The sequence below is a fragment of the Cyanistes caeruleus genome, chromosome 4, assembly GCF_971803275.1.
Source record: "Cyanistes caeruleus chromosome 4, bCyaCae1.hap1.1, whole genome shotgun sequence".
Classification (NCBI taxonomy): Eukaryota; Metazoa; Chordata; class Aves; order Passeriformes; family Paridae; genus Cyanistes; species Cyanistes caeruleus.
Window position 1 is genome coordinate 78,768,659 of NC_141704.1, and position 18,163 is coordinate 78,786,821.

The following is an 18,163-nucleotide window of genomic DNA, read 5'->3' on the forward strand; positions in this document are numbered from 1 at the left end:
ATAAATTTGCTGAACATTTAACTGTGCATTTATGAACATATGATAACTTCACATATATATTCTTGGAGAGGTTATTTAATTTGTACCTGTTGCCAATTAAAAATCACTTAAACTCCCCTTTAAAAGTAACCCCTGGGTTAATTTTTCTGTCATGGAGATAAGTATTCAAAGGAAATTTTTAAGTGCCTACTACAAGGTGGTGTTTATTTGACTGGAAATTTTGATTTTCATTTTTTGTAAATACTGAGCTGAGTCTGAATCTTCAACCTTACTTGCCCTGAGCTGAAATTATTGTTGAATAAAATAATGTTACAGAGACTGTAGAATTGCACAGTCCTGTGATGTTACTATGTTTTGGGGATTTTTAATGTCAGTAAAACTTATTTAATGGCTATTTATTTGATAATTTGTTAAACTCCAGGACAATGGCTTTTATTTCCCCATTTTGCTTATTTCAGTGGGCAATATCCTCACACTTTGGACCATAAGTTTTGTCTTATTATCTTGTCATGGGATTTTTTTCATTTCCAAAAAGTGGCAGTGGGTAAATGAAGAAAATATAAAATGCAAGAAAACTGTTGAAATACCTTAGGGTGAAATAAGAATTTACCTCAGATTTTTGTTAGAGGATCAAAGGTGGAAACATCCTTTCTATTTCTGGTTAAGATGTATAAACTAAATTTCAGTACAGGCAGACATCAGGTGTGGTTTGAGGACCACTAGGAAGAGAAAATGGAAAGCAGTGCTATAGCTCTAAGAAAATGTGTATTTTCTGAGGAAGTATGAGGCTTTTCACACATTGGAACCATGTAAAGAGCTTTTTACTTGAGACTTTTTCCCATGTGTGAGAACTAAGAAGACACCATATCAGAAATTCAGGCTTTCACAAATCCCAATCCCACCCTCACTGCACGTTTTACATGCAGCATTTAGGATTCTGGTGTGCATTGGTACTTTCTGGCAGGGGGACAAAAGCAAGTGTCAACAAGAGTTTTAAGGTCATACATGAAACCTGTCTCAGCACCAAGACTTGAAGGTGTACCTACTGATTCTTAGGTGATGTCTAAAGGACTTAATAAATTCAAATTATCTCTTCCTGTCAGGTTAACTAGAACTACTTATGCTTGGCCAGATTACTCTCTGATTTTGTAACATCCAGTAATCAGTAACACAATCTCATTCCCCTCTTCCCTTCTGAACCTGTGTCACCCTTTCCTAGAACTCCACCCAGCCTGTACATTTATATACTTACATGCATTCCTAAAGTCCCACCTTGTTTGTGGGTGCTCTCTGGGTGTCTTCAGTGGACAGGAGTGCTTCATGCTCAGAGATCTGACACAGATGTAGCCCTTGGTCCCTTTTTTTTGCAGGGAAGAGAAAGAGATGGGCTTAATTGTCCTTCTAAGAATTCGGTCCATGTCTGTCACATCTGAGCATTCTAAAATGCACAGCTGAAATTTGGCAAAAACACAAGTTTGGCCCCATGCTTGGTTAATTTTCAACAATGCAGATTTAATGTCAAAGGTCAAGTGTGCCATATCAGTGATTTCTTGCAGAAACCTTTTCAGAACTGTAAGTACCTAATTGTTTGCCATGAGAATATTTTCTGTTGTCTCAGTCTAACATTAGTGTAATTGCATTTGAGTAGCAGTTTGAACTGTACCTAGTAAAACAAGATTTCAAAAAGCTTTTTGCAACCAGAGAAGTAAATTAGTTAAAAATTCTGACACCATAATTGCTTTCTGAGTCGTTATGTTTTGTGATTTTTAACCCTGTGAACGAAATAAAGATGTGGCAGTTTATCTATATGACTAAGCTGAGCTAAATGGAAGATGAATTTTACATTTAAAGCAGCATGTCCTCCTGGGACTTCAGCAAGGCAACTTGCAAAACATTGCATCATCAACTTTAAATCCAGATATTTGGGTGCTTTTGTCCTTTTTTATTAGTTAGCTAGAATGAAATGTGAATTTAAAACTATAAAATGTCTTGCTGGGTTTGTGTGGGACAAATGGGTCCAAAGTGATGTCTCAGTGCTTGTCTGCCTGCACCAAAAAAGCCTGTTTTGGCCCACACAGGAAGGATCTGCTTTGATTTTAAGGCAGCCTTGTCCAGCCCAGTTTATATGGGATGCTGTGTGTGCTGCAGCTGCTCTGAAGTGACCACACTGTGAGAAACCTCTGTGCACTGTGCAAAGTGGGTGTCTTCTCATCACTTGTCTGTCTTTCTGCCTGCCCAGGGAGATTCTGTCAGACAGAGGAGATGACTGAAGTTTTGGTGTCACTGCCAACTTCCCAGCCTGCCACAAATGTGTCACCAACTCAGTGCAGAAGGGGAGGGAGGAATTTTACTGCCCTCTTCCCTGAAATTCCAGCAAACATTGCAGGTCTTGAGTGGGATTCAGGTGCAGGTGTTTACATGACAGCTGGTAGGTCAGTAATAACCCAGGGGTAAACCTCTGCATAACTGCCTTAATGTAGCTGTATTTTAATATAGCTATATTTTGGCCTGTTTAATGAGCTAAAGATATTTGCAGATGAGTCTGAGGAGCCCAAGAGTGTAAACAAGGCACTCAAGAGGAATGTACAATGGAGAGCAGGTGGATGGCAGAAGGGAGTGGGAGCACACTTGGTTAATCTTTAGGCACAGAAATTGTAATTTAAATTCTAACCTGGACTTTAAGTGAGGTGTGAATGCACCTGAGCTGAGTGAGCTATGGACCTGTGTCTTTCTGATAATTTGGGCTGTTAGTCTGTGTTGGTTTTAGTAACATTTGACAAAGTGTGACCACAAAATATTATAAAGCTGGGGGAAGTAATTTCAGAAACAGAGCTGGAAATATTCTGTCTACTTTGTTATTCAATTAATAATCTTAATAATCTTCCCAGTAAAACACTGATTGAAATGTGGTGTTTTTTTTTTTTCCAGATCATAATTTATGCTCTGAGGGAAGGTATAAATAATTAAAGGCAAACAATGCTGTTTTGTCTTCTGTAATTGCATGAGGAGCAGTGTGATGTGTCTGATTCCCCAAGTCAAATGGTAACAGGTTGTTGTCTGGTATCTTGTAGCACCAGAAGAGAAAACCTGCAATTAGCCAGATGATGCTCCCTGAGTGTGATAGTGAAATGCAGGGACTGGAGCAGTAAGGGAAAGAATCCCTTTCCAGCTCCTAGAAGAGGACAGATATAGGGCACTGCTGTTATATTTTGGTATTGCTGGTGGGCTTCAGAGAAAAGCACCATTTAGATAAGGCATAAACAATTCCCTGGGATATAAATTTTATTTCAGCTTTAAAAAAAAAAAAAAAAGCTCTATGAGCACAGTTTATTCCTGTGATTGAACACAGTTTGTGGAAGTATATGTGAGCAAAGCAGAAATAAAACCTCTGTATCTATTGTCTGAGTGCTGACCACCTACAACTAAATGTAAAATATTTCCAGGAATGCTGTAATGATGCATTATGGTTTTAAAAACTGGAAGTGAGAAGGTAGCTACAGAAGGAGTTAATGCCTGTGAATTTGCTAGGAACCAAGTTAGTTAGGAAACACATTTGAGAGGATTAACATTGTTGTAGAAATTAATGTTTGAAGAGATTGACCAGGAGGGTGTCGAGCTGAAGAATTTGAAACATGGTTCAGTCCTATTGGTGGGCTTGTCAAGCTTGCTCCCCAGCCCTGGATCCATGAGGTGAAAAAACACAGAGCAGAGCAGCTGCTACACTTGGAAAGTGTATCCAAGACAAAAAAAAAAGAGGAAATTAACCTGTATCCATCCTGCCTATCAGGTAGGGCTCTCCCCTGGTTTGCTTCAGCTTGCCATCAGGGAACTGTATGGCACAACTTTATTTAATGCAGCCTTTGTAGGAGTCCTCAGAATGAGAGCTGTTTAATTCATTGTCCAAACCCTCAGATGTGTCGGGGCTTTTACACGTGAGTATATCCAAGTCCCTGGAATATGTTTGCTCCCTCTTTGAACACATTTTTGGAATATATGTAAAATGTTATGAAAGCAGGCAGATTAGCACTATGAGACACTCTAATCATCAGGCTGAGATGGAGATAAGTAAAAGTAGGCAGATGAATAAAGAGGAATGTTTTTGAAAATCTTGGGAGGGGAAGGAGAATGGAGTCTGCTTTGTGTCCATTTAGAATTCGAGTTGGTCTGGTGGTTTTGGTTTTATTTTAATTTCCTCTAATTTTAATGCCAAGAGATTAATGTATCTATTCTAATCAAGTTGGTTCATTTAGAATAAAATCCATTGGCTTGCAGGCTTTGTTGCAATCCAGTTTGCAATTATTTAAGGAAAATGCTAAAATATCAAATCTCTTAGAAGGAATAAAATATTTTTTTCAAACATGGGACAAAAACTTTTGTTCTTTTCTTTCATTTTTTTTTTTTTCACCACTGTAATGGGATGGCTGACAGACCCAGAAACAGACATCAGTATCAATTAAAAAAGGCAACATGAAGGAGCCTGAGAAGCCACGTGCAGAGGACAAAATCTGCTGCATTTCCAAGCTGAAGGTACAGCAATATTTTAGTGATTTTGGAGGAACACAAAACTGTAATTACTTGCATTGGTAGAAGTTACAGCTTAGACTAAATGAATGAATAACCTGTTCTTTTTTACACCTAATGCCCTAACCAAGGTCAAAAATGTTTGTAAACAGCTGAGCTGGTTTTTGCTCTCCCTGAACTTTACACTCTGTGATGTGCTGGAGGTATTGATTGATTGCTGCTTTGAAGCTCCACCACTGACTTTGTGTAATCCCCCCAGTCTAAAACGTTTACCCTTCCTTCTTAAAGCTGTGAAATGAGCCTTACTGACTGGGATGTGCAGCAAAAATTTGCTGTTGATCTTGAATAGTAATTCAAGTTGTCAAGAAATGCTAGAAATCTTGTAAAATAGCTTTTTAAAAATAGTAATTAAAAAACCCAAATACATTTCTTTTGCTTTTTAGCATTTGCAGCAGATGTATTTAAAAGTAATATTGATTTTATTTCATAAATGCTGTTTATAAAGAAGCCTGAAGTTAAAAGGATTAGAATACTACTTCACTCATTAATTTTAACTTTTTAACTTTCAGTTGCTACTAACTGGCAAAAAGGACATGTTATTTACTCCTTTTGGTTGCAATTTTTCTGGCCTCATGACCTCTGATGAGATGGGAGAGCAGATCCTGGATCGAGTAATTTGGCCAAAGGAAATGACCTTAGTTCTGCAAGCAATTTGTCATTCAGATGAACAGAGGGTGGGAAGGTCCTGCAGATGGCAACCTTGCAGCAGGCACACGGCTGCCTTGGCTGGGTGAATGGGACTTGGGGTTTCTGAAGACAGTCTTGGTCAGTCAAGATGAAAAACCATGGTTTTGGGTGGTTTGTTTGGGTTTTTTTTGTTTTTTTTTTTTTTTTTTTTTTTTAAAATTTTTTTTGTTGTTTTTTTTTGTTTAGTGAAGCCATTACTCTAGAAAAGAATAGATGATGGGATTTACACACATATCAGTGGAACAGAACTGCCCACTTTTTTAACTGGAAGCACACCTTCACTGGAGGAAATAACCATGGAATATGGTTTTATATATATATATATATAATTCTGAATTCTTTATGTATTCTTCTCTTCCCTTCCTAGGTATTTCTGCTGGCACTGTCACTTGCATTCCTTGGGAAAACGATGTCTGGTGCTTACATGAACAGCATGTACACACAGATAGAGAAACAGTTTAATATCCCAGCTTCTTTAGTGGGCATCATTAATGGAAGCTTTGAAATTGGTAATCTCTCATTTTAATATTTCTGATTCTTTAAAAATGTAATGTGTGGTCTGAGCATAGTAATGTGGTACTAGTGACTCTCATTTGCTCCCAATTACTGTATGTGACAATAGTGGCCAACTCTGTCATTCTTTTGAGCTGGTATGTAACCATTTCATGTCCTGGAAATGAGTAGGACCATTTGAATGGGCAAATATAGGTTTAAAAACTGGTTGGGCTAATTTCTGCACTATCACAAGATATGACAGAGCAACTAAGAAAGCAGAACTATTTTATGAGATGTGTACTGAATATTTCTGAAGAAAACAAAAATTAACTCTGTAAACTTTGTTTGAATTTAAGGTCATAATTTAGCATTTTGCAGCTCCTTTAATTAAACTTGGTTGCTGTGAATCCTCATCTAAACTCAACAATATTTTAAGGTTTCATACCTGTACAACTGTACCTGCAAAGAAAATTTCATGTTCTATTTTTAGTGCCCCTGACCTTGCCTGTCAGTAAGTTTTATTGTCCAGTGATAAATTTAAATGTACATCTTCAAGTGTCATTTGAGCCCCTGGTTCAATACAGCCTGTTTAGAAATTATACATAAAAAAGGCATTATTTTTTTTCAGAGCATGACGCTCATCAGTCAGAGACATGATTTTGTTCTTCTGACAAAAAGATCACAAAATTAGTAGGTGTACAATTACTTAATTGCTATTTTTATAGGGCCTGATTCATAACATGAAGCTTGATTCTTTTCTTAGTCACATAGCAATAAATGAAGAAAATCAACTGATTCTAAGTGAAAGTGGAGAAGAGGAAAATGAAGGTTTTTAGTACATTTTTGTTTTTAAATGGTACTAGGTATAAAAGCCTCTAATTTTTATTCTTAAAGCAATTACTGAAATTAGTATTAAATTATTATTCCTTTTATTTTGTATTATTGTCCTCTTGTGTTTATTATTTTCACTACAAAAACACTACAGAGTATACACTTCTGTATTTCCCTACACACTACAAAATAAAGTATCCTAGGGGAATAACTTCCTAAAACAGCTATTATTCTGCAGTTCCTGGGTCTGATCTCTATGCAAAGTAGAGGGAAATTTCTTCTCTATAAAGATTCACTCAAAAATCTCTCTCACTGTGATCTCTTTTCCATTCTGCCTTTTATTCTCATGTTCTTTTCGTGTGACATAACTTCCAAAAAAAGATCATACATAGCAGGGAATTACTGCACCTTGTAGGCAGTTCCCTGTCTAGAGACACTTTTTATAAGACAAGAAAAGAAACAGAAGTTGAGCTTACAAGATTTACTTAAATTTGTGCTGCACTTTCAGAGATCATGGGATGCTTTGGTTTGTAAATTGTGAACCAGGTTCTCTTTGCAGGTAACTTGCTGCTGATTGCATTTGTGAGTTACTTCGGAGCAAAGCTGCACAGACCCAGAATAATTGCTTTGGGCTGCACAATTCTGTCATTTGGATGCCTTCTGATATCACTTCCTCATTTTCTCTTTGGAAGGTGAGTGTTTTGCTCAACTCACAGCAGCTTCTGTGATCCTAACTTGCATTAATCCCTACATCCTTCTAGTCAGTGTGATGCTTTTGGGGAGAGACACTGCTGAGCACAGATTCATTATGATCATTGCAGAGCCATTTCTTTGGTTTTGCTCCTGAGATGGCTTCAAAAGTCAGGCATCCCCTCCTGAGGAGAGTCACCCCTCTGGTAGGCACCTTCCCTTGCCCTTGACTTCATTCTTTTGCTCCCCCTTGCGTGGGCTCTCCCAAGTAACAGTGGGCTGTGGTACTGTCACATTACACTAGCTGTTACCTGCTTGGATGGACAATAGAAGGTGATTTTCAAAGATTTCTTGGTCAGGAACCTGAATGACACATCATACCTGGTCACTGTGTTGGCAAGGCCTGTACTGACCAAAATTACTATTCTGCAACAACTTTCAAATTATTTTTTGCTTGATTTGAAAATAATAATAATGTAAGGTTGTGTAGGTTTTAATCAACAAGGTATTTTTTGCTCCTTCCATCTTCTTGTGTCCAGTGTGGAATGGCTCTGACAGCCTTGGGAATACCCTCTCTTCAATTAATTTTTGACATGGATTCCCTTCTTCCTATAGCTACACACTCTTCTTATAGGTAGCTCCATTACTTCAGTACAGACAAATGAGATGGTTCTTATGAATACCTTCTTGACCTGTAAATGCTTTCCTTTGTTTCCAACAGGTATCGTATTGAAAGCAGCATTTCACAGTGGGAAAATTTTTCAGTGATGCCTTTATGCCTTGTTAATCAAAATTTGTCTGCTTTGCCTACAGAGGAACCATCAACAGGTATGACTTTTCCTGTGTCTATTAATATTTATTTTTGTCTAAGTGTCTAAGTAAATAGGTCTTTATTTTTATTAGCAATCACTTCAGGGCTCTGCTTTTGATCAGCACTTTTTGAAAGCCTAGAAACTAGAGATCAGGAAATTTCCTGGCCTTTGTGTTTCTTTGGTCTGTGGCTCCAGGGCTAAAACATTTCTTTCATGCAGTTTTCACATTATCCAGGCAGTTAATTAACATCCCTGGCAAGTCTACTTTGAGGTAGTATAACACCAGGTTGTTCTCACTAATGTTCCTCTGTTTGACTTGAAATCCTGTGATACCAAGGGGAAGTGGGAAACATATTTCAACAATGGGTAAGAGGCATAAGGATGTTTTTATATTGTACCACACAGAAAATACAAGAATGAGAAACAGAGCTAGAACTAAAATATAGATCTCACTTCCCTTTAGAGAAAGGAGTTTAAACGAGCTAAAACTTATCTGTGAGACTGAAACATGTACGTGCACTAGCAAACGTGCATGTAATGGGATGTCAAAGGGCTCAGGGGAAACCATTTAATGAAAACACACAAATTTCTCATGCTGAGGGTGGGATTAATCTCCCTGCCTCAGAGGGAAGCATTCAGTCTGAACCATCCTATTAAACTCCCTCGATAGCTGGGCAAAGGAGACTACAGAGCTCTTGCAGAGCATGTCCCTTGTAAGGACACTCATGCTCTGTAGGGTGGGGTGGATCAGATTACCTCCTGGGTAATCACCCAGTTATTAAATTATCAAATTAATAAGATATTAATATAATTTATTAATTAAATTAATTAATTATTAAATTATTAAATGTGGTAATGAACCCACAGATCCTCAAGCCTATGAATACTCTTGGTTAAAAGGATTGTTTCTCCATTGGTCTATGGACAAGCAAGGCTGTGATATTCATATATGTGAGTCCATTTGACCACATCTGCACATGGATTGCTTCACCTGTGTTTGCTGACAGCAGTCTGACACTGAAACAGGAGATTTGGGTTCCATCTGTGGTCAGTGATGCTTTCACTCAGAAAGGCAGCAGCTGTTGCTAACAAAGCTGGTTTTTATTTGTTAATGAATTTGCACTGAGAAATCTCAGCACGACCAAGTGGGTGAGAACAGTGGAATCTGAAGCAGACTATGGGATCGAGATCCCACTTCAAGGGGAGAAAGGAAGTGAAAAAGTATTGTGACCATTTATTTATTTTTTTTTTTTATAGGACAGGCCTACCCACCAAACCTTAAGCTATTGGTCAATTCTTTGCCTCTAGATTTTCATTAACATTTGGGACTAAAACATTCATTTTGACCTTTTTTTTTTTAATCCACAGAATGTGAAAAGGAGCCTGGGTCCTTGCTGTGGATATTTGTGATGGTTGGAAACATTGTGCGAGGAATGGGTGAAACTCCCATCATGCCTTTAGGCATTTCTTATTTGGAGGATTTTGCCAAAGCAGAGAATTCACCTTTCTACCTGGGTAAATCTATCCTGTTGTGATATTTCCCCTCTTCCAAACACAAACAGACATAAACAAAAGCAAAAGAAAGGATTATTATGGTGCCCTTCAGTCCAATCAAGGATGACAGAAAACAGTAAATATTGCCTTATCAAAATAATAATAATGTAGAACTTGTAATTTAACCAGAGAGAAACTTGTTGGAATGCCATTTTTAAGTGCAAATGCTTTTCCAGTACAGCTGTGCTAAACATTTGTAAGAATTCCAAGAAGATAATTATGTCTGGGTTCTAATTGATAATGTTTTCTCTTTTTCCTATTCTAGCATGTCTACATACAGCAACTGTAATTGGCCCCTTCCTTGGTTTATTGTTGGCTTCATTCTGTGCAGAGCTGTTTGTTGACATTGGATCAGTAGGTGCAGGTAATGAACATATAAAACCTTATTTTTAAGTCTATAGTTGGTGCATTTTTCAGAACTAAAAGATTTCTCCTTGTTAATATGTGTTAATCCTACTTGAGTTTGTTGGTGTTTCTTTCAGAATGGAAGATCTGCAAATAATATTCAATTCATATATACACAAATCAATCTGCTTATAAATTATTTGATTAAAAATTGTGTCATCTGGCTTAACAGAGGAAAGGACTAGAATTAATTTAATACAAGCCACCAAAATTTGCCAGAACATTAGCAACATTAGAAAAGAAGTCTAGAGAATATTCTCCTTCATGAGCCTCATTTTAAGATACACTAAAATGCTTTAATGTCAGAGGTGACTAGGAAAGCACAAAACGACAGCAAAGAATGTTTCTGAAGTGATCCAAGATGTCTGTTTTTGTGTTTTATTATAGATGAGATAACTATAACAGCTACTGATGCCCGCTGGGTTGGGGCATGGTGGCTGGGCATTTTGATTTGTGCACTGCTGAATCTTCTCGTGGGAATACCATTTTGGTTTTTGCCCAAGTCACTTGTGAAGGAAGGTGAAAGCAATGAACCTGAAGAGACAACTGAAAAAAGTGTAGCACCATTGCAAGAAAATGATAGAAATGAAACCAAGCAGACCATGTATGAAATTGCTAAAGGCAAGTTATATTTTATTTTATTTCCTTCTTTCTTTAGTAAGAATTTGTGTTTCTTACTTTAGTCCTAAGGTGTGAACTCTGTGTACTGGTGTAATTAAAGACGGGTCCAAGGTATGCAATGCCTACTCTGTTTTGATGCCTCTGTAGTTCAAAGGATTTGTGCAGGAATTTAGAATGGCTCCTTGCAGAGGAAGAAATCTGATTCCATAGATCTAGGACCTGGACTCCTTCTTTTTTCTTCAGGTGTATGTGGGTATTTCCTTCCCATGAGAGGGTTAAAATCTGGTCAGGAATATTACAGCTCAGTGAGCTGTATATTATATATATATATATATATAAAATATATATATATATAAATATATAAATAAATAAATAAATAAATAAATATATATATATATATATATATATATATATATATATATATATATATGAGTATAGCTCATCAGTGGAGTTGCAGATCGTGGTTGCTTGTACCCCACATTCACTGTGCAGAAAAGCAGAAACCCAACACAAATCTTGTGCATTTCTTGAGTCCAACTGAAAGCCCTAAAAGGGAATTGTCAGGTGTTTAAGTGCCTCATAAACATTTCATCACTGTTGAACAAAGATGTATTCGACCCATGTTATTCATGCTGCCGTTGGCATTTTTCACATCCGTGGTCTTTCAAATCTGTGGATCTGTAGGAGGTTATTTTTTCCTTTCCTTATTTGAAGGAAACATCCTTCCTACATTTCCTGGTTAGAAATGTAACTGAATAAGTTATGTCAAAGGCTATGATCTTCAGAGTAGTCTTCTGATCCTGTCCTGCTCAGGGCTCTCTGACAGGACCTTCATTTTCAGAAAGTAAGTTCCATGTGGCAGCTCCCTCTCTGTGCTGTTTCCAGCTGGGTCCTGAAAATTCAATAACAATAAAATTTCTTTAAGAAGCTCTGATTAAAAATGTCACTGCATCTGTAAATAATGCAGCCTATTTATAGTGTTTCTAATATTTGTCTAATTTTTGAAAGATCTGCATACAGATCTTCTAAAAAGGTACTTGCTTACCTCTGAAAGATACACACCCATTCTAAGTGGTGCCCACTTTCAGTGAGGCCCAGTCATTGTTTTGTAGATTCTTAAATTTATCTGCAGAGTTTCTTGACAATAGTTCAGCACATTGATTAACAGAGAACATTAGACAAAGGGGAATTGTGGGGCTTTTTTATGGTTCAAATCCTGACTTAATGGGCATTACGCAGAGAAAAGACCTGTGTGTAAGTTAGTTTCTCAGATGCTTACTTGGATGAAAACTGGCTGATACAGATTTTGAGAGGATGGCAGAAATAACTGTGGTCACAGCTCTCTTGAGGCCTCTCCTGCCCCAGCAGCAACCCCCAAAATCAGCATTCAGGTCTCTGGGGGCAGCTTGTCACAACTCTGTAGTGCATTTGCACCCCTTTGTGTGCCAGGTGCAGGACAGGGGTTTTGATGAATGCTCTGGGGGCATGAGATGACAGAAAAGGGAGGAAAGATGCAGCAGTAGCTGCTGCTGTGATTTATTCTTTTTTTATAAGCAACAGCTGCACTCTTGTGCAGGTGTGTGTGTGAGGGTATCTTTGGGTAGAGGAGACATGTTAGAGTACCCTGGGCTAAGTAAGTAATCTTTAGCCTGTGGTGTTTGACAAAGCACAAGATTTAGCCTGATCCAGTTGAGGACCATTTCTGTTCCCTTCTTTCCCCCACAGCCACGCTGTTTTCATGAAACATCCCACTAACTCATGGCATTATTTCATTCCAGATTTCATCCCCTTCCTCAAGGCTCTGTTTCACAACCCTGTGTACATGTTATTTATATGCATAACTGTGTTACAGTTCAGTGCCTTTGATGGCATGATATCCTTCATGCCCAAATACCTGGAGCAGCAGTTTGGAAAGTCTGCATCAGATGCCATATTTTTAATTGGTATGTTTGCATTTTGCTTTGCTCTGTTCTATCAATTAGTGATGTCTCTATTCAAGTTAACTATATTTTTACATATATACATATGTTCATGTGTATTTACATAAACATACTAAGGTTAAATGCTTATGGTGACTGATATCATATTACAAAGCATTTCTAAACATCTTTCTGCTAAACATCTAATTTTTTTTGTGCAGAATTTTATAATCTCATTCCCATCTTTTGAATCAGCTCAGAAAATTAAGCTGATACGAAACTAAGCCATGTGATGTTTGTGAAAAACCACTTTGAACATGTCTTTCAGTAAGAATTTGATTCTTCTTAAATATCAATCAGCAAAGAAGTGTGAGAGCACATCCAATAATCTCATGTCAAAACTGAAAGTTTGTTCCTCGTTTTTGTCATGCTCAGAGTGCATTAAGATGTGTCTCAATTAAGATGTGCAGCAGCTTATCTTTCTGCTGAGTTTCTCAGTCAACTGGAGAAGATGGATTGAAACCATATAATTTCTTTTAATTTTTTTTTTTTTTCGAGTTGGATCTAGAGAGCAACTCTAGATTGCGATTTTCCAATTAACAATTTTAATCCTACCCTGTAGCTCACTCCCCAGGCAGTTCTCACTGGCTGTTGACTCTGGCAGAGGTTTTGGGTGTGAAAGAAAATTAGCAGAGACCCATTTCTGATTGTAGTTAAATTATTCAGTCACAGGCACTCTGACTCTTTGCCAGTCACAACCTTCCCTTACAGCAGCTATAGTAGCTACCCCTCTAGTTACCTTATAGTAGAGTAGCTTTGATGGTCTCCTTTATTTTAACATGGAAGTTTTGCTCGTTTGAATAGGTGTTTACAACTTACCAGTTCTATGTGTTGGGTATTTTTCCGGCGGCTTATTCATGAAGAAGTTCAAGATAAGTATCTACCAGGCTGCCAACATAGCATTTTGGGTGTCCTTACTGGAATACCTTCTCTACTTTGCTGCCTACTGGACTGTCTGTGATACCTCACCAGTTGCTGGTCTAACAGTTTCCTATCAAGGGTACGTTCTTTGGGACTCAAGAGGACTTGTCTTAAGACACCAGAAGGATTTTGCTTGTCAAGAATCAGCCAGGAGCTCCGTTTCAGTTCCCTATTCTAAATTCTCAAGGCTTTTTGCTTACATGAGACTGTAGGTCTGATAACCCTGTTTCAAACAATGAAAGAGTAGTAAAAATATATATCTACATCAAGACTCATGCAATTGCATGTCCGTATTAATTCTTTAACTAATACAATTAGTAAAGTCATGTAACTGCAGGTGAAAATAAAAGTTGTTGGTCAAATCAGGCATACATGAGTTCAATTTCAGAAAAATAGAGGAAAAAATCCCCTTCTTGATCTTATCAGTTTACTCAAATTTGATTACTATCATGTTATCAGGGAATATTTTATCTGCAGTTTCTTGATCTGGAGCCTGCCACTGATCATTGCAGGATTGGGATTCATAGAATGGTTTAGGTTGGAAGGGATCTTAAAGATCCTCTATTTCCAACCTCTCTGCTATGGGCAGGGACACCTTCCACTAGACCAGGTTGTGTCGTGTGTCTGTAAAATGGACATGGAGATGTAGATGCAGCACTTATGGACAATAAAGAACATAAATGCCATAGATGAGAAAAATGCTGTAGGGTATGCATAATATTTTTAATAATTTAAAATTTATTTAAATTTAATAATTTAAAATATTAATTTAAATATAATAAAACTTAGTGCCCTATAGAAAGATAGAAAGGCATAACTTCAGGGTAGGAGCCTGTAGGACTGGGTCCTGATTCAACACTTGAGCTAGAGTAAAATCTTAAGCACTGCAAAGGGTTACTGTGGGTATCTCATTACTGGAACATTTATTTGTCTTCTAAATATGTTTTAGAATAGAGCAAATTTCATATGCAGAAAATACTCTACTGGCTGGCTGCAACGTGGATTGTGATTGCCCACTTAAAATATGGGACCCTGTTTGTGGGAACAATGGAATCACTTATGTGTCACCTTGTCTTGCTGGGTGTAAATCCTCGAGAGGAACTGGAAGAAGTGTGGTAAAGTGTGAATTTCATTGTACTTTAACTATGAAATATAGTAGGTGAGAAATACCAACACAGGGTGAGGGATATCCAAGCATGTGCATTTAATTGAATATATAAGGTGAAAGATTTGAACAAATTCACTGAGTAGCACCAGAAATTAGGAAAATTAGTTTAAATTTAAATTAAAAAATAAAATTAAGAAGAATTCTTCTCTACTAAGAGCTAAAGGAGTCTTAAATGCTTAACACAAAGTGAGAAATTATCCTGAAGGTGTTGCCAACTGGAAACTTAAGTGCCCAAGAACATTTCAGCCAAAATAAAAGTCTGTAGCATGGACTTAATAGTTTATTTTACCCTGTAGATTTAAACAAGCAACCAGGTATTATAGAACTTTTATGCCCAGATACAGGGGATGGCTGGACCTGTGCCTGGCAGCTGGGAGAGGGGCACAGTGCAGTGCTGCTCATGAGTAACAAGCTCAGGTGCAGGAGACAGTGAGATGGATGCCAAGAGTGTGGGTTTGCCACTCAGAGTGTGAGTTTGGACAATCTGTGTGATTAAAATACTCTTTTGACAGGTATTTGAAAACTGCACCTGTGTTGCAGCCTCAGGGTTTTCATCTCAAAACATCTCTGCAACTCTGGGCCAGTGTGATGGACATGGAAACTGTGACAAGATGCTCCATTATTTTTTAATATTGTCATTAGTCTGCAGCTTCATTTTTTCCTTAGCAGCCATGCCTGGATACATGGTCCTGATAAGGTACAGTAAGATTTCCTTTTCTTAAGAAATCTACTGGACTTTTTATTCTGAAGTTTTAATTCTCCAGGGAATTAAAAATTGTTTAGTTTGCATATGGAAAGAGGAAAAGCAGAAAAATATTGTGTCATTTCTATCCTGTTAAGGTTTAGTGTCACATCACCTCTGTAACCTGGTGCTGCTTCTGGCTATCAGAATATATCCTTTATATATAAATATAAACAAATACAGCTTTATCCTGAATGAATGCAGGACCACTGAGTCAGGGCACTGGGTTATTGAGTGGTGTGTGATACCTGAGTGTTTATCAGCCAAAGGAACACATTGTTAAGGCACAACTACCCTGCACTTTGTTTTGGCCTCAGTACAAACAGATGATACCTTGACAGTAGCTCTTCCTTTTGTGATTTGGCAGTCCTAGATAAGGAACTTTTCAGCAAACATCACCTAATGAGCAAAATCAACTCTTTCAGTCAATGCTCTTATTAGAATGTTTTGGGTCTAATGTGATGAAGAACTTGATTTAAAAATGAGAGCTAAACATCTCTTATTAATGTCACCTCTATGAGTAAGCATGCCATGTGATTATCATACAGGTCTCTAAAGCCTGAAGAGAAGTCATTTGGAGTGGGTATCCATGGGCTGGCTTCACGAGTATTTGGTAAGATAATACCCAACACTCCTCAGAAAAACAGTTAGGGCTGACCTAGAGAAAAATCACATCAGGGTTATGGGCATGGGGCAGGAGTCATTGCTTCTTTGGAGTGCTTTTGAACAGAAGCAATTAGGATTTATTTCTCCAGCTCTCAGCAGCGTGGCAAAGTAGAACTGCTTGCAGTTTGCTTTTTATTCATACCAGGTAACAGGCTGGTATCTTGGTTCAACCCCAAGTTAATCTGCTGCATCTGTAGCACTGTGGGTGGATGGTAAAAGCTGCTGCCTTCCCAAAAATGCCTTCAGGTGAAGGCGTTTGGGCAGGCACACGAGCAGTCACAGAGTCCACACACACACTACGGATAGCTTTTGGCAAAGAGAGTCAGGAAGGGTCTTTTGTAAGGAGTTCTGACAGGGTTTATTGAGGCCACTCATCAAAGAGGTCCAGGGACAAAGGACAAAACTGGGTGGCGGGTCCAGGATTACATATGGGTAAGAGGGGGCAGATCAGACGGTCAGGGTCCAATAGAAATAGGTAAAAGTGGTGCAGAGGCGGGGTTAGGGGCAGGAACAACCAATAGGAAAACAGGGGTGGAGGATTGCAGCAAACTGGGGCCAATGGGAATTGAGGGAAGGGAGAACATTCTAGGGTAGATCCATATAGGGTAAACAGGGGCTGAACTAGGGTGACATAAACTTGATAAACCAATGGGGGAGCAGAGTTATCATTACATTAACTGTGCAGATCGGTGGGACAGAGGCCTTCTCTGAGCCCAACCTCAGGAGGTGTTATTTATTGCCTCCTTTCCAGGATGGAGGTATGGTGATTTTAGTCATAGGCCCTTGGGCCTCCACATGCATCCACTTATTCTCCTCCCACATGGGATAAGGAGGAGAGTTGGAAAAAAGGTAGAATATACAGGTTAAGAATAGTTTAGTAATGGAAATAAAGTAAATTATAATAGTAATAGGAAAAATAGAGAGAGGAATTAAAAGAAAGAAAAGTGATGCAGAATAAAATTGTTTGTGATCTGTTGACTAATACGCATCCCGTCTCTCAGCTGATCTCTCCCTGCTGCTTCTCTTCACTCTATGTACTAAGCTTGCCATTCCAGGTTATGGAATTTCCCTTTGTCCAGTTTGGGTCAGCTGTCCTGGCCATCCTCCCCCCTGGTTTCCTGTACAGCTCCTCACTAACAGAGCATGAGACACATAAATCTTAGCAGCTACTAAAACGTTAGTGTGTTATCAACATAATTCTCATATTAAATCCAAAACACGGCACTGTACCACCTGCTAAGAAAAAGATTAACTGTATTCCAGCAGAAACCAGGACACAGGACTACATCTGCTGCTCATTGGAAAGCCATTTGGCATTCCTTCACTCTTGCTTATTGTTAATGTTTATTTAAGACAGCATTGAGTCTCTTTGATGAAAGAAAATGTTGAGTTCTGAATAGGAAACACAGTTCATACTGTAGTATGTGGGTATGGTTTAGCAGGCAGCAGGGAAGAAAATATTTAGTTGAGGGTAGGTGGATAAGGAAGGAGCACAAAATATACAGAGAATGAGGTTCATGCTGCAAGAGGACAGTACTGATGGAGTAGGTGACAAACAGCATAGGCTCTGTGGTGTATCTGAGAACCAAAAGAGATTTGCTATTCTTAGAAATGTTGTTAATATTCTTTTTAGCTGGAATTCCATCTCCCATTTATTTTGGAGCTTTGATAGATACCACTTGCTTGAAGTGGGGTACTATGACTTGTGGTGGAGAAGGAGCATGTAGGATGTATGATATTGTCACATACAGGTATATTTTCAACTTTCTTTTAATTTCTCTTTCTTACTCTATTATTGCATGCATAGAGATGCAATTTTATCCACTTTATGTCTTCCTAGTAGACAAACTGCTCCTGTGCTAGAGATGTCACACGATTTTCTTTGGCATTGGCTTTATTTGTCAAGTGCAACCTTTGACACAGACATTGAAAAGAACCTTTGAACAGAAATGTTCAGGTGCCATAATATTCACTAATAACCTTTAATGTGAACAAGCCTTAAAAACACTGA

At 38.1% G+C, this 18,163-nt stretch overlaps 1 protein-coding gene across 5 annotated transcripts in view; it reads left to right on the forward strand.

Annotated features, from left to right (window-relative positions):
• Positions 1 to 18,163, forward strand: part of LOC111923307 (solute carrier organic anion transporter family member 1A2) — a 43,007-nt gene that overhangs the window by 23,459 nt on the left and 1,385 nt on the right. For 2 of the 5 annotated variants that reach the window (XM_086885490.1, XM_086885491.1), the window contains exons 3-15: positions 4,429 to 4,527; positions 5,636 to 5,777; positions 7,154 to 7,286; positions 8,006 to 8,112; positions 9,465 to 9,611; positions 9,916 to 10,014; positions 10,443 to 10,676; positions 12,455 to 12,619; positions 13,460 to 13,655; positions 14,526 to 14,691; positions 15,257 to 15,441; positions 16,035 to 16,099; positions 17,786 to 17,903. In XM_086885490.1, the coding sequence (XP_086741616.1) occupies positions 4,429 to 4,527; positions 5,636 to 5,777; positions 7,154 to 7,286; positions 8,006 to 8,112; positions 9,465 to 9,611; positions 9,916 to 10,014; positions 10,443 to 10,676; positions 12,455 to 12,619; positions 13,460 to 13,655; positions 14,526 to 14,691; positions 15,257 to 15,441; positions 16,035 to 16,099; positions 17,786 to 17,903 (1,856 nt within the window). Of the gene's footprint in view, positions 1 to 1,465; positions 1,573 to 3,702; positions 3,788 to 4,428; positions 4,528 to 5,635; positions 5,778 to 7,153; positions 7,287 to 8,005; positions 8,113 to 9,464; positions 9,612 to 9,915; positions 10,015 to 10,442; positions 10,677 to 12,454; positions 12,620 to 13,459; positions 13,656 to 14,525; positions 14,692 to 15,256; positions 15,442 to 16,034; positions 16,100 to 17,785; positions 17,904 to 18,163 lie in introns of those variants that run through there. The other 3 variants (XM_086885489.1, XM_086885492.1, XM_086885493.1) reach the window with 3 other exon arrangements.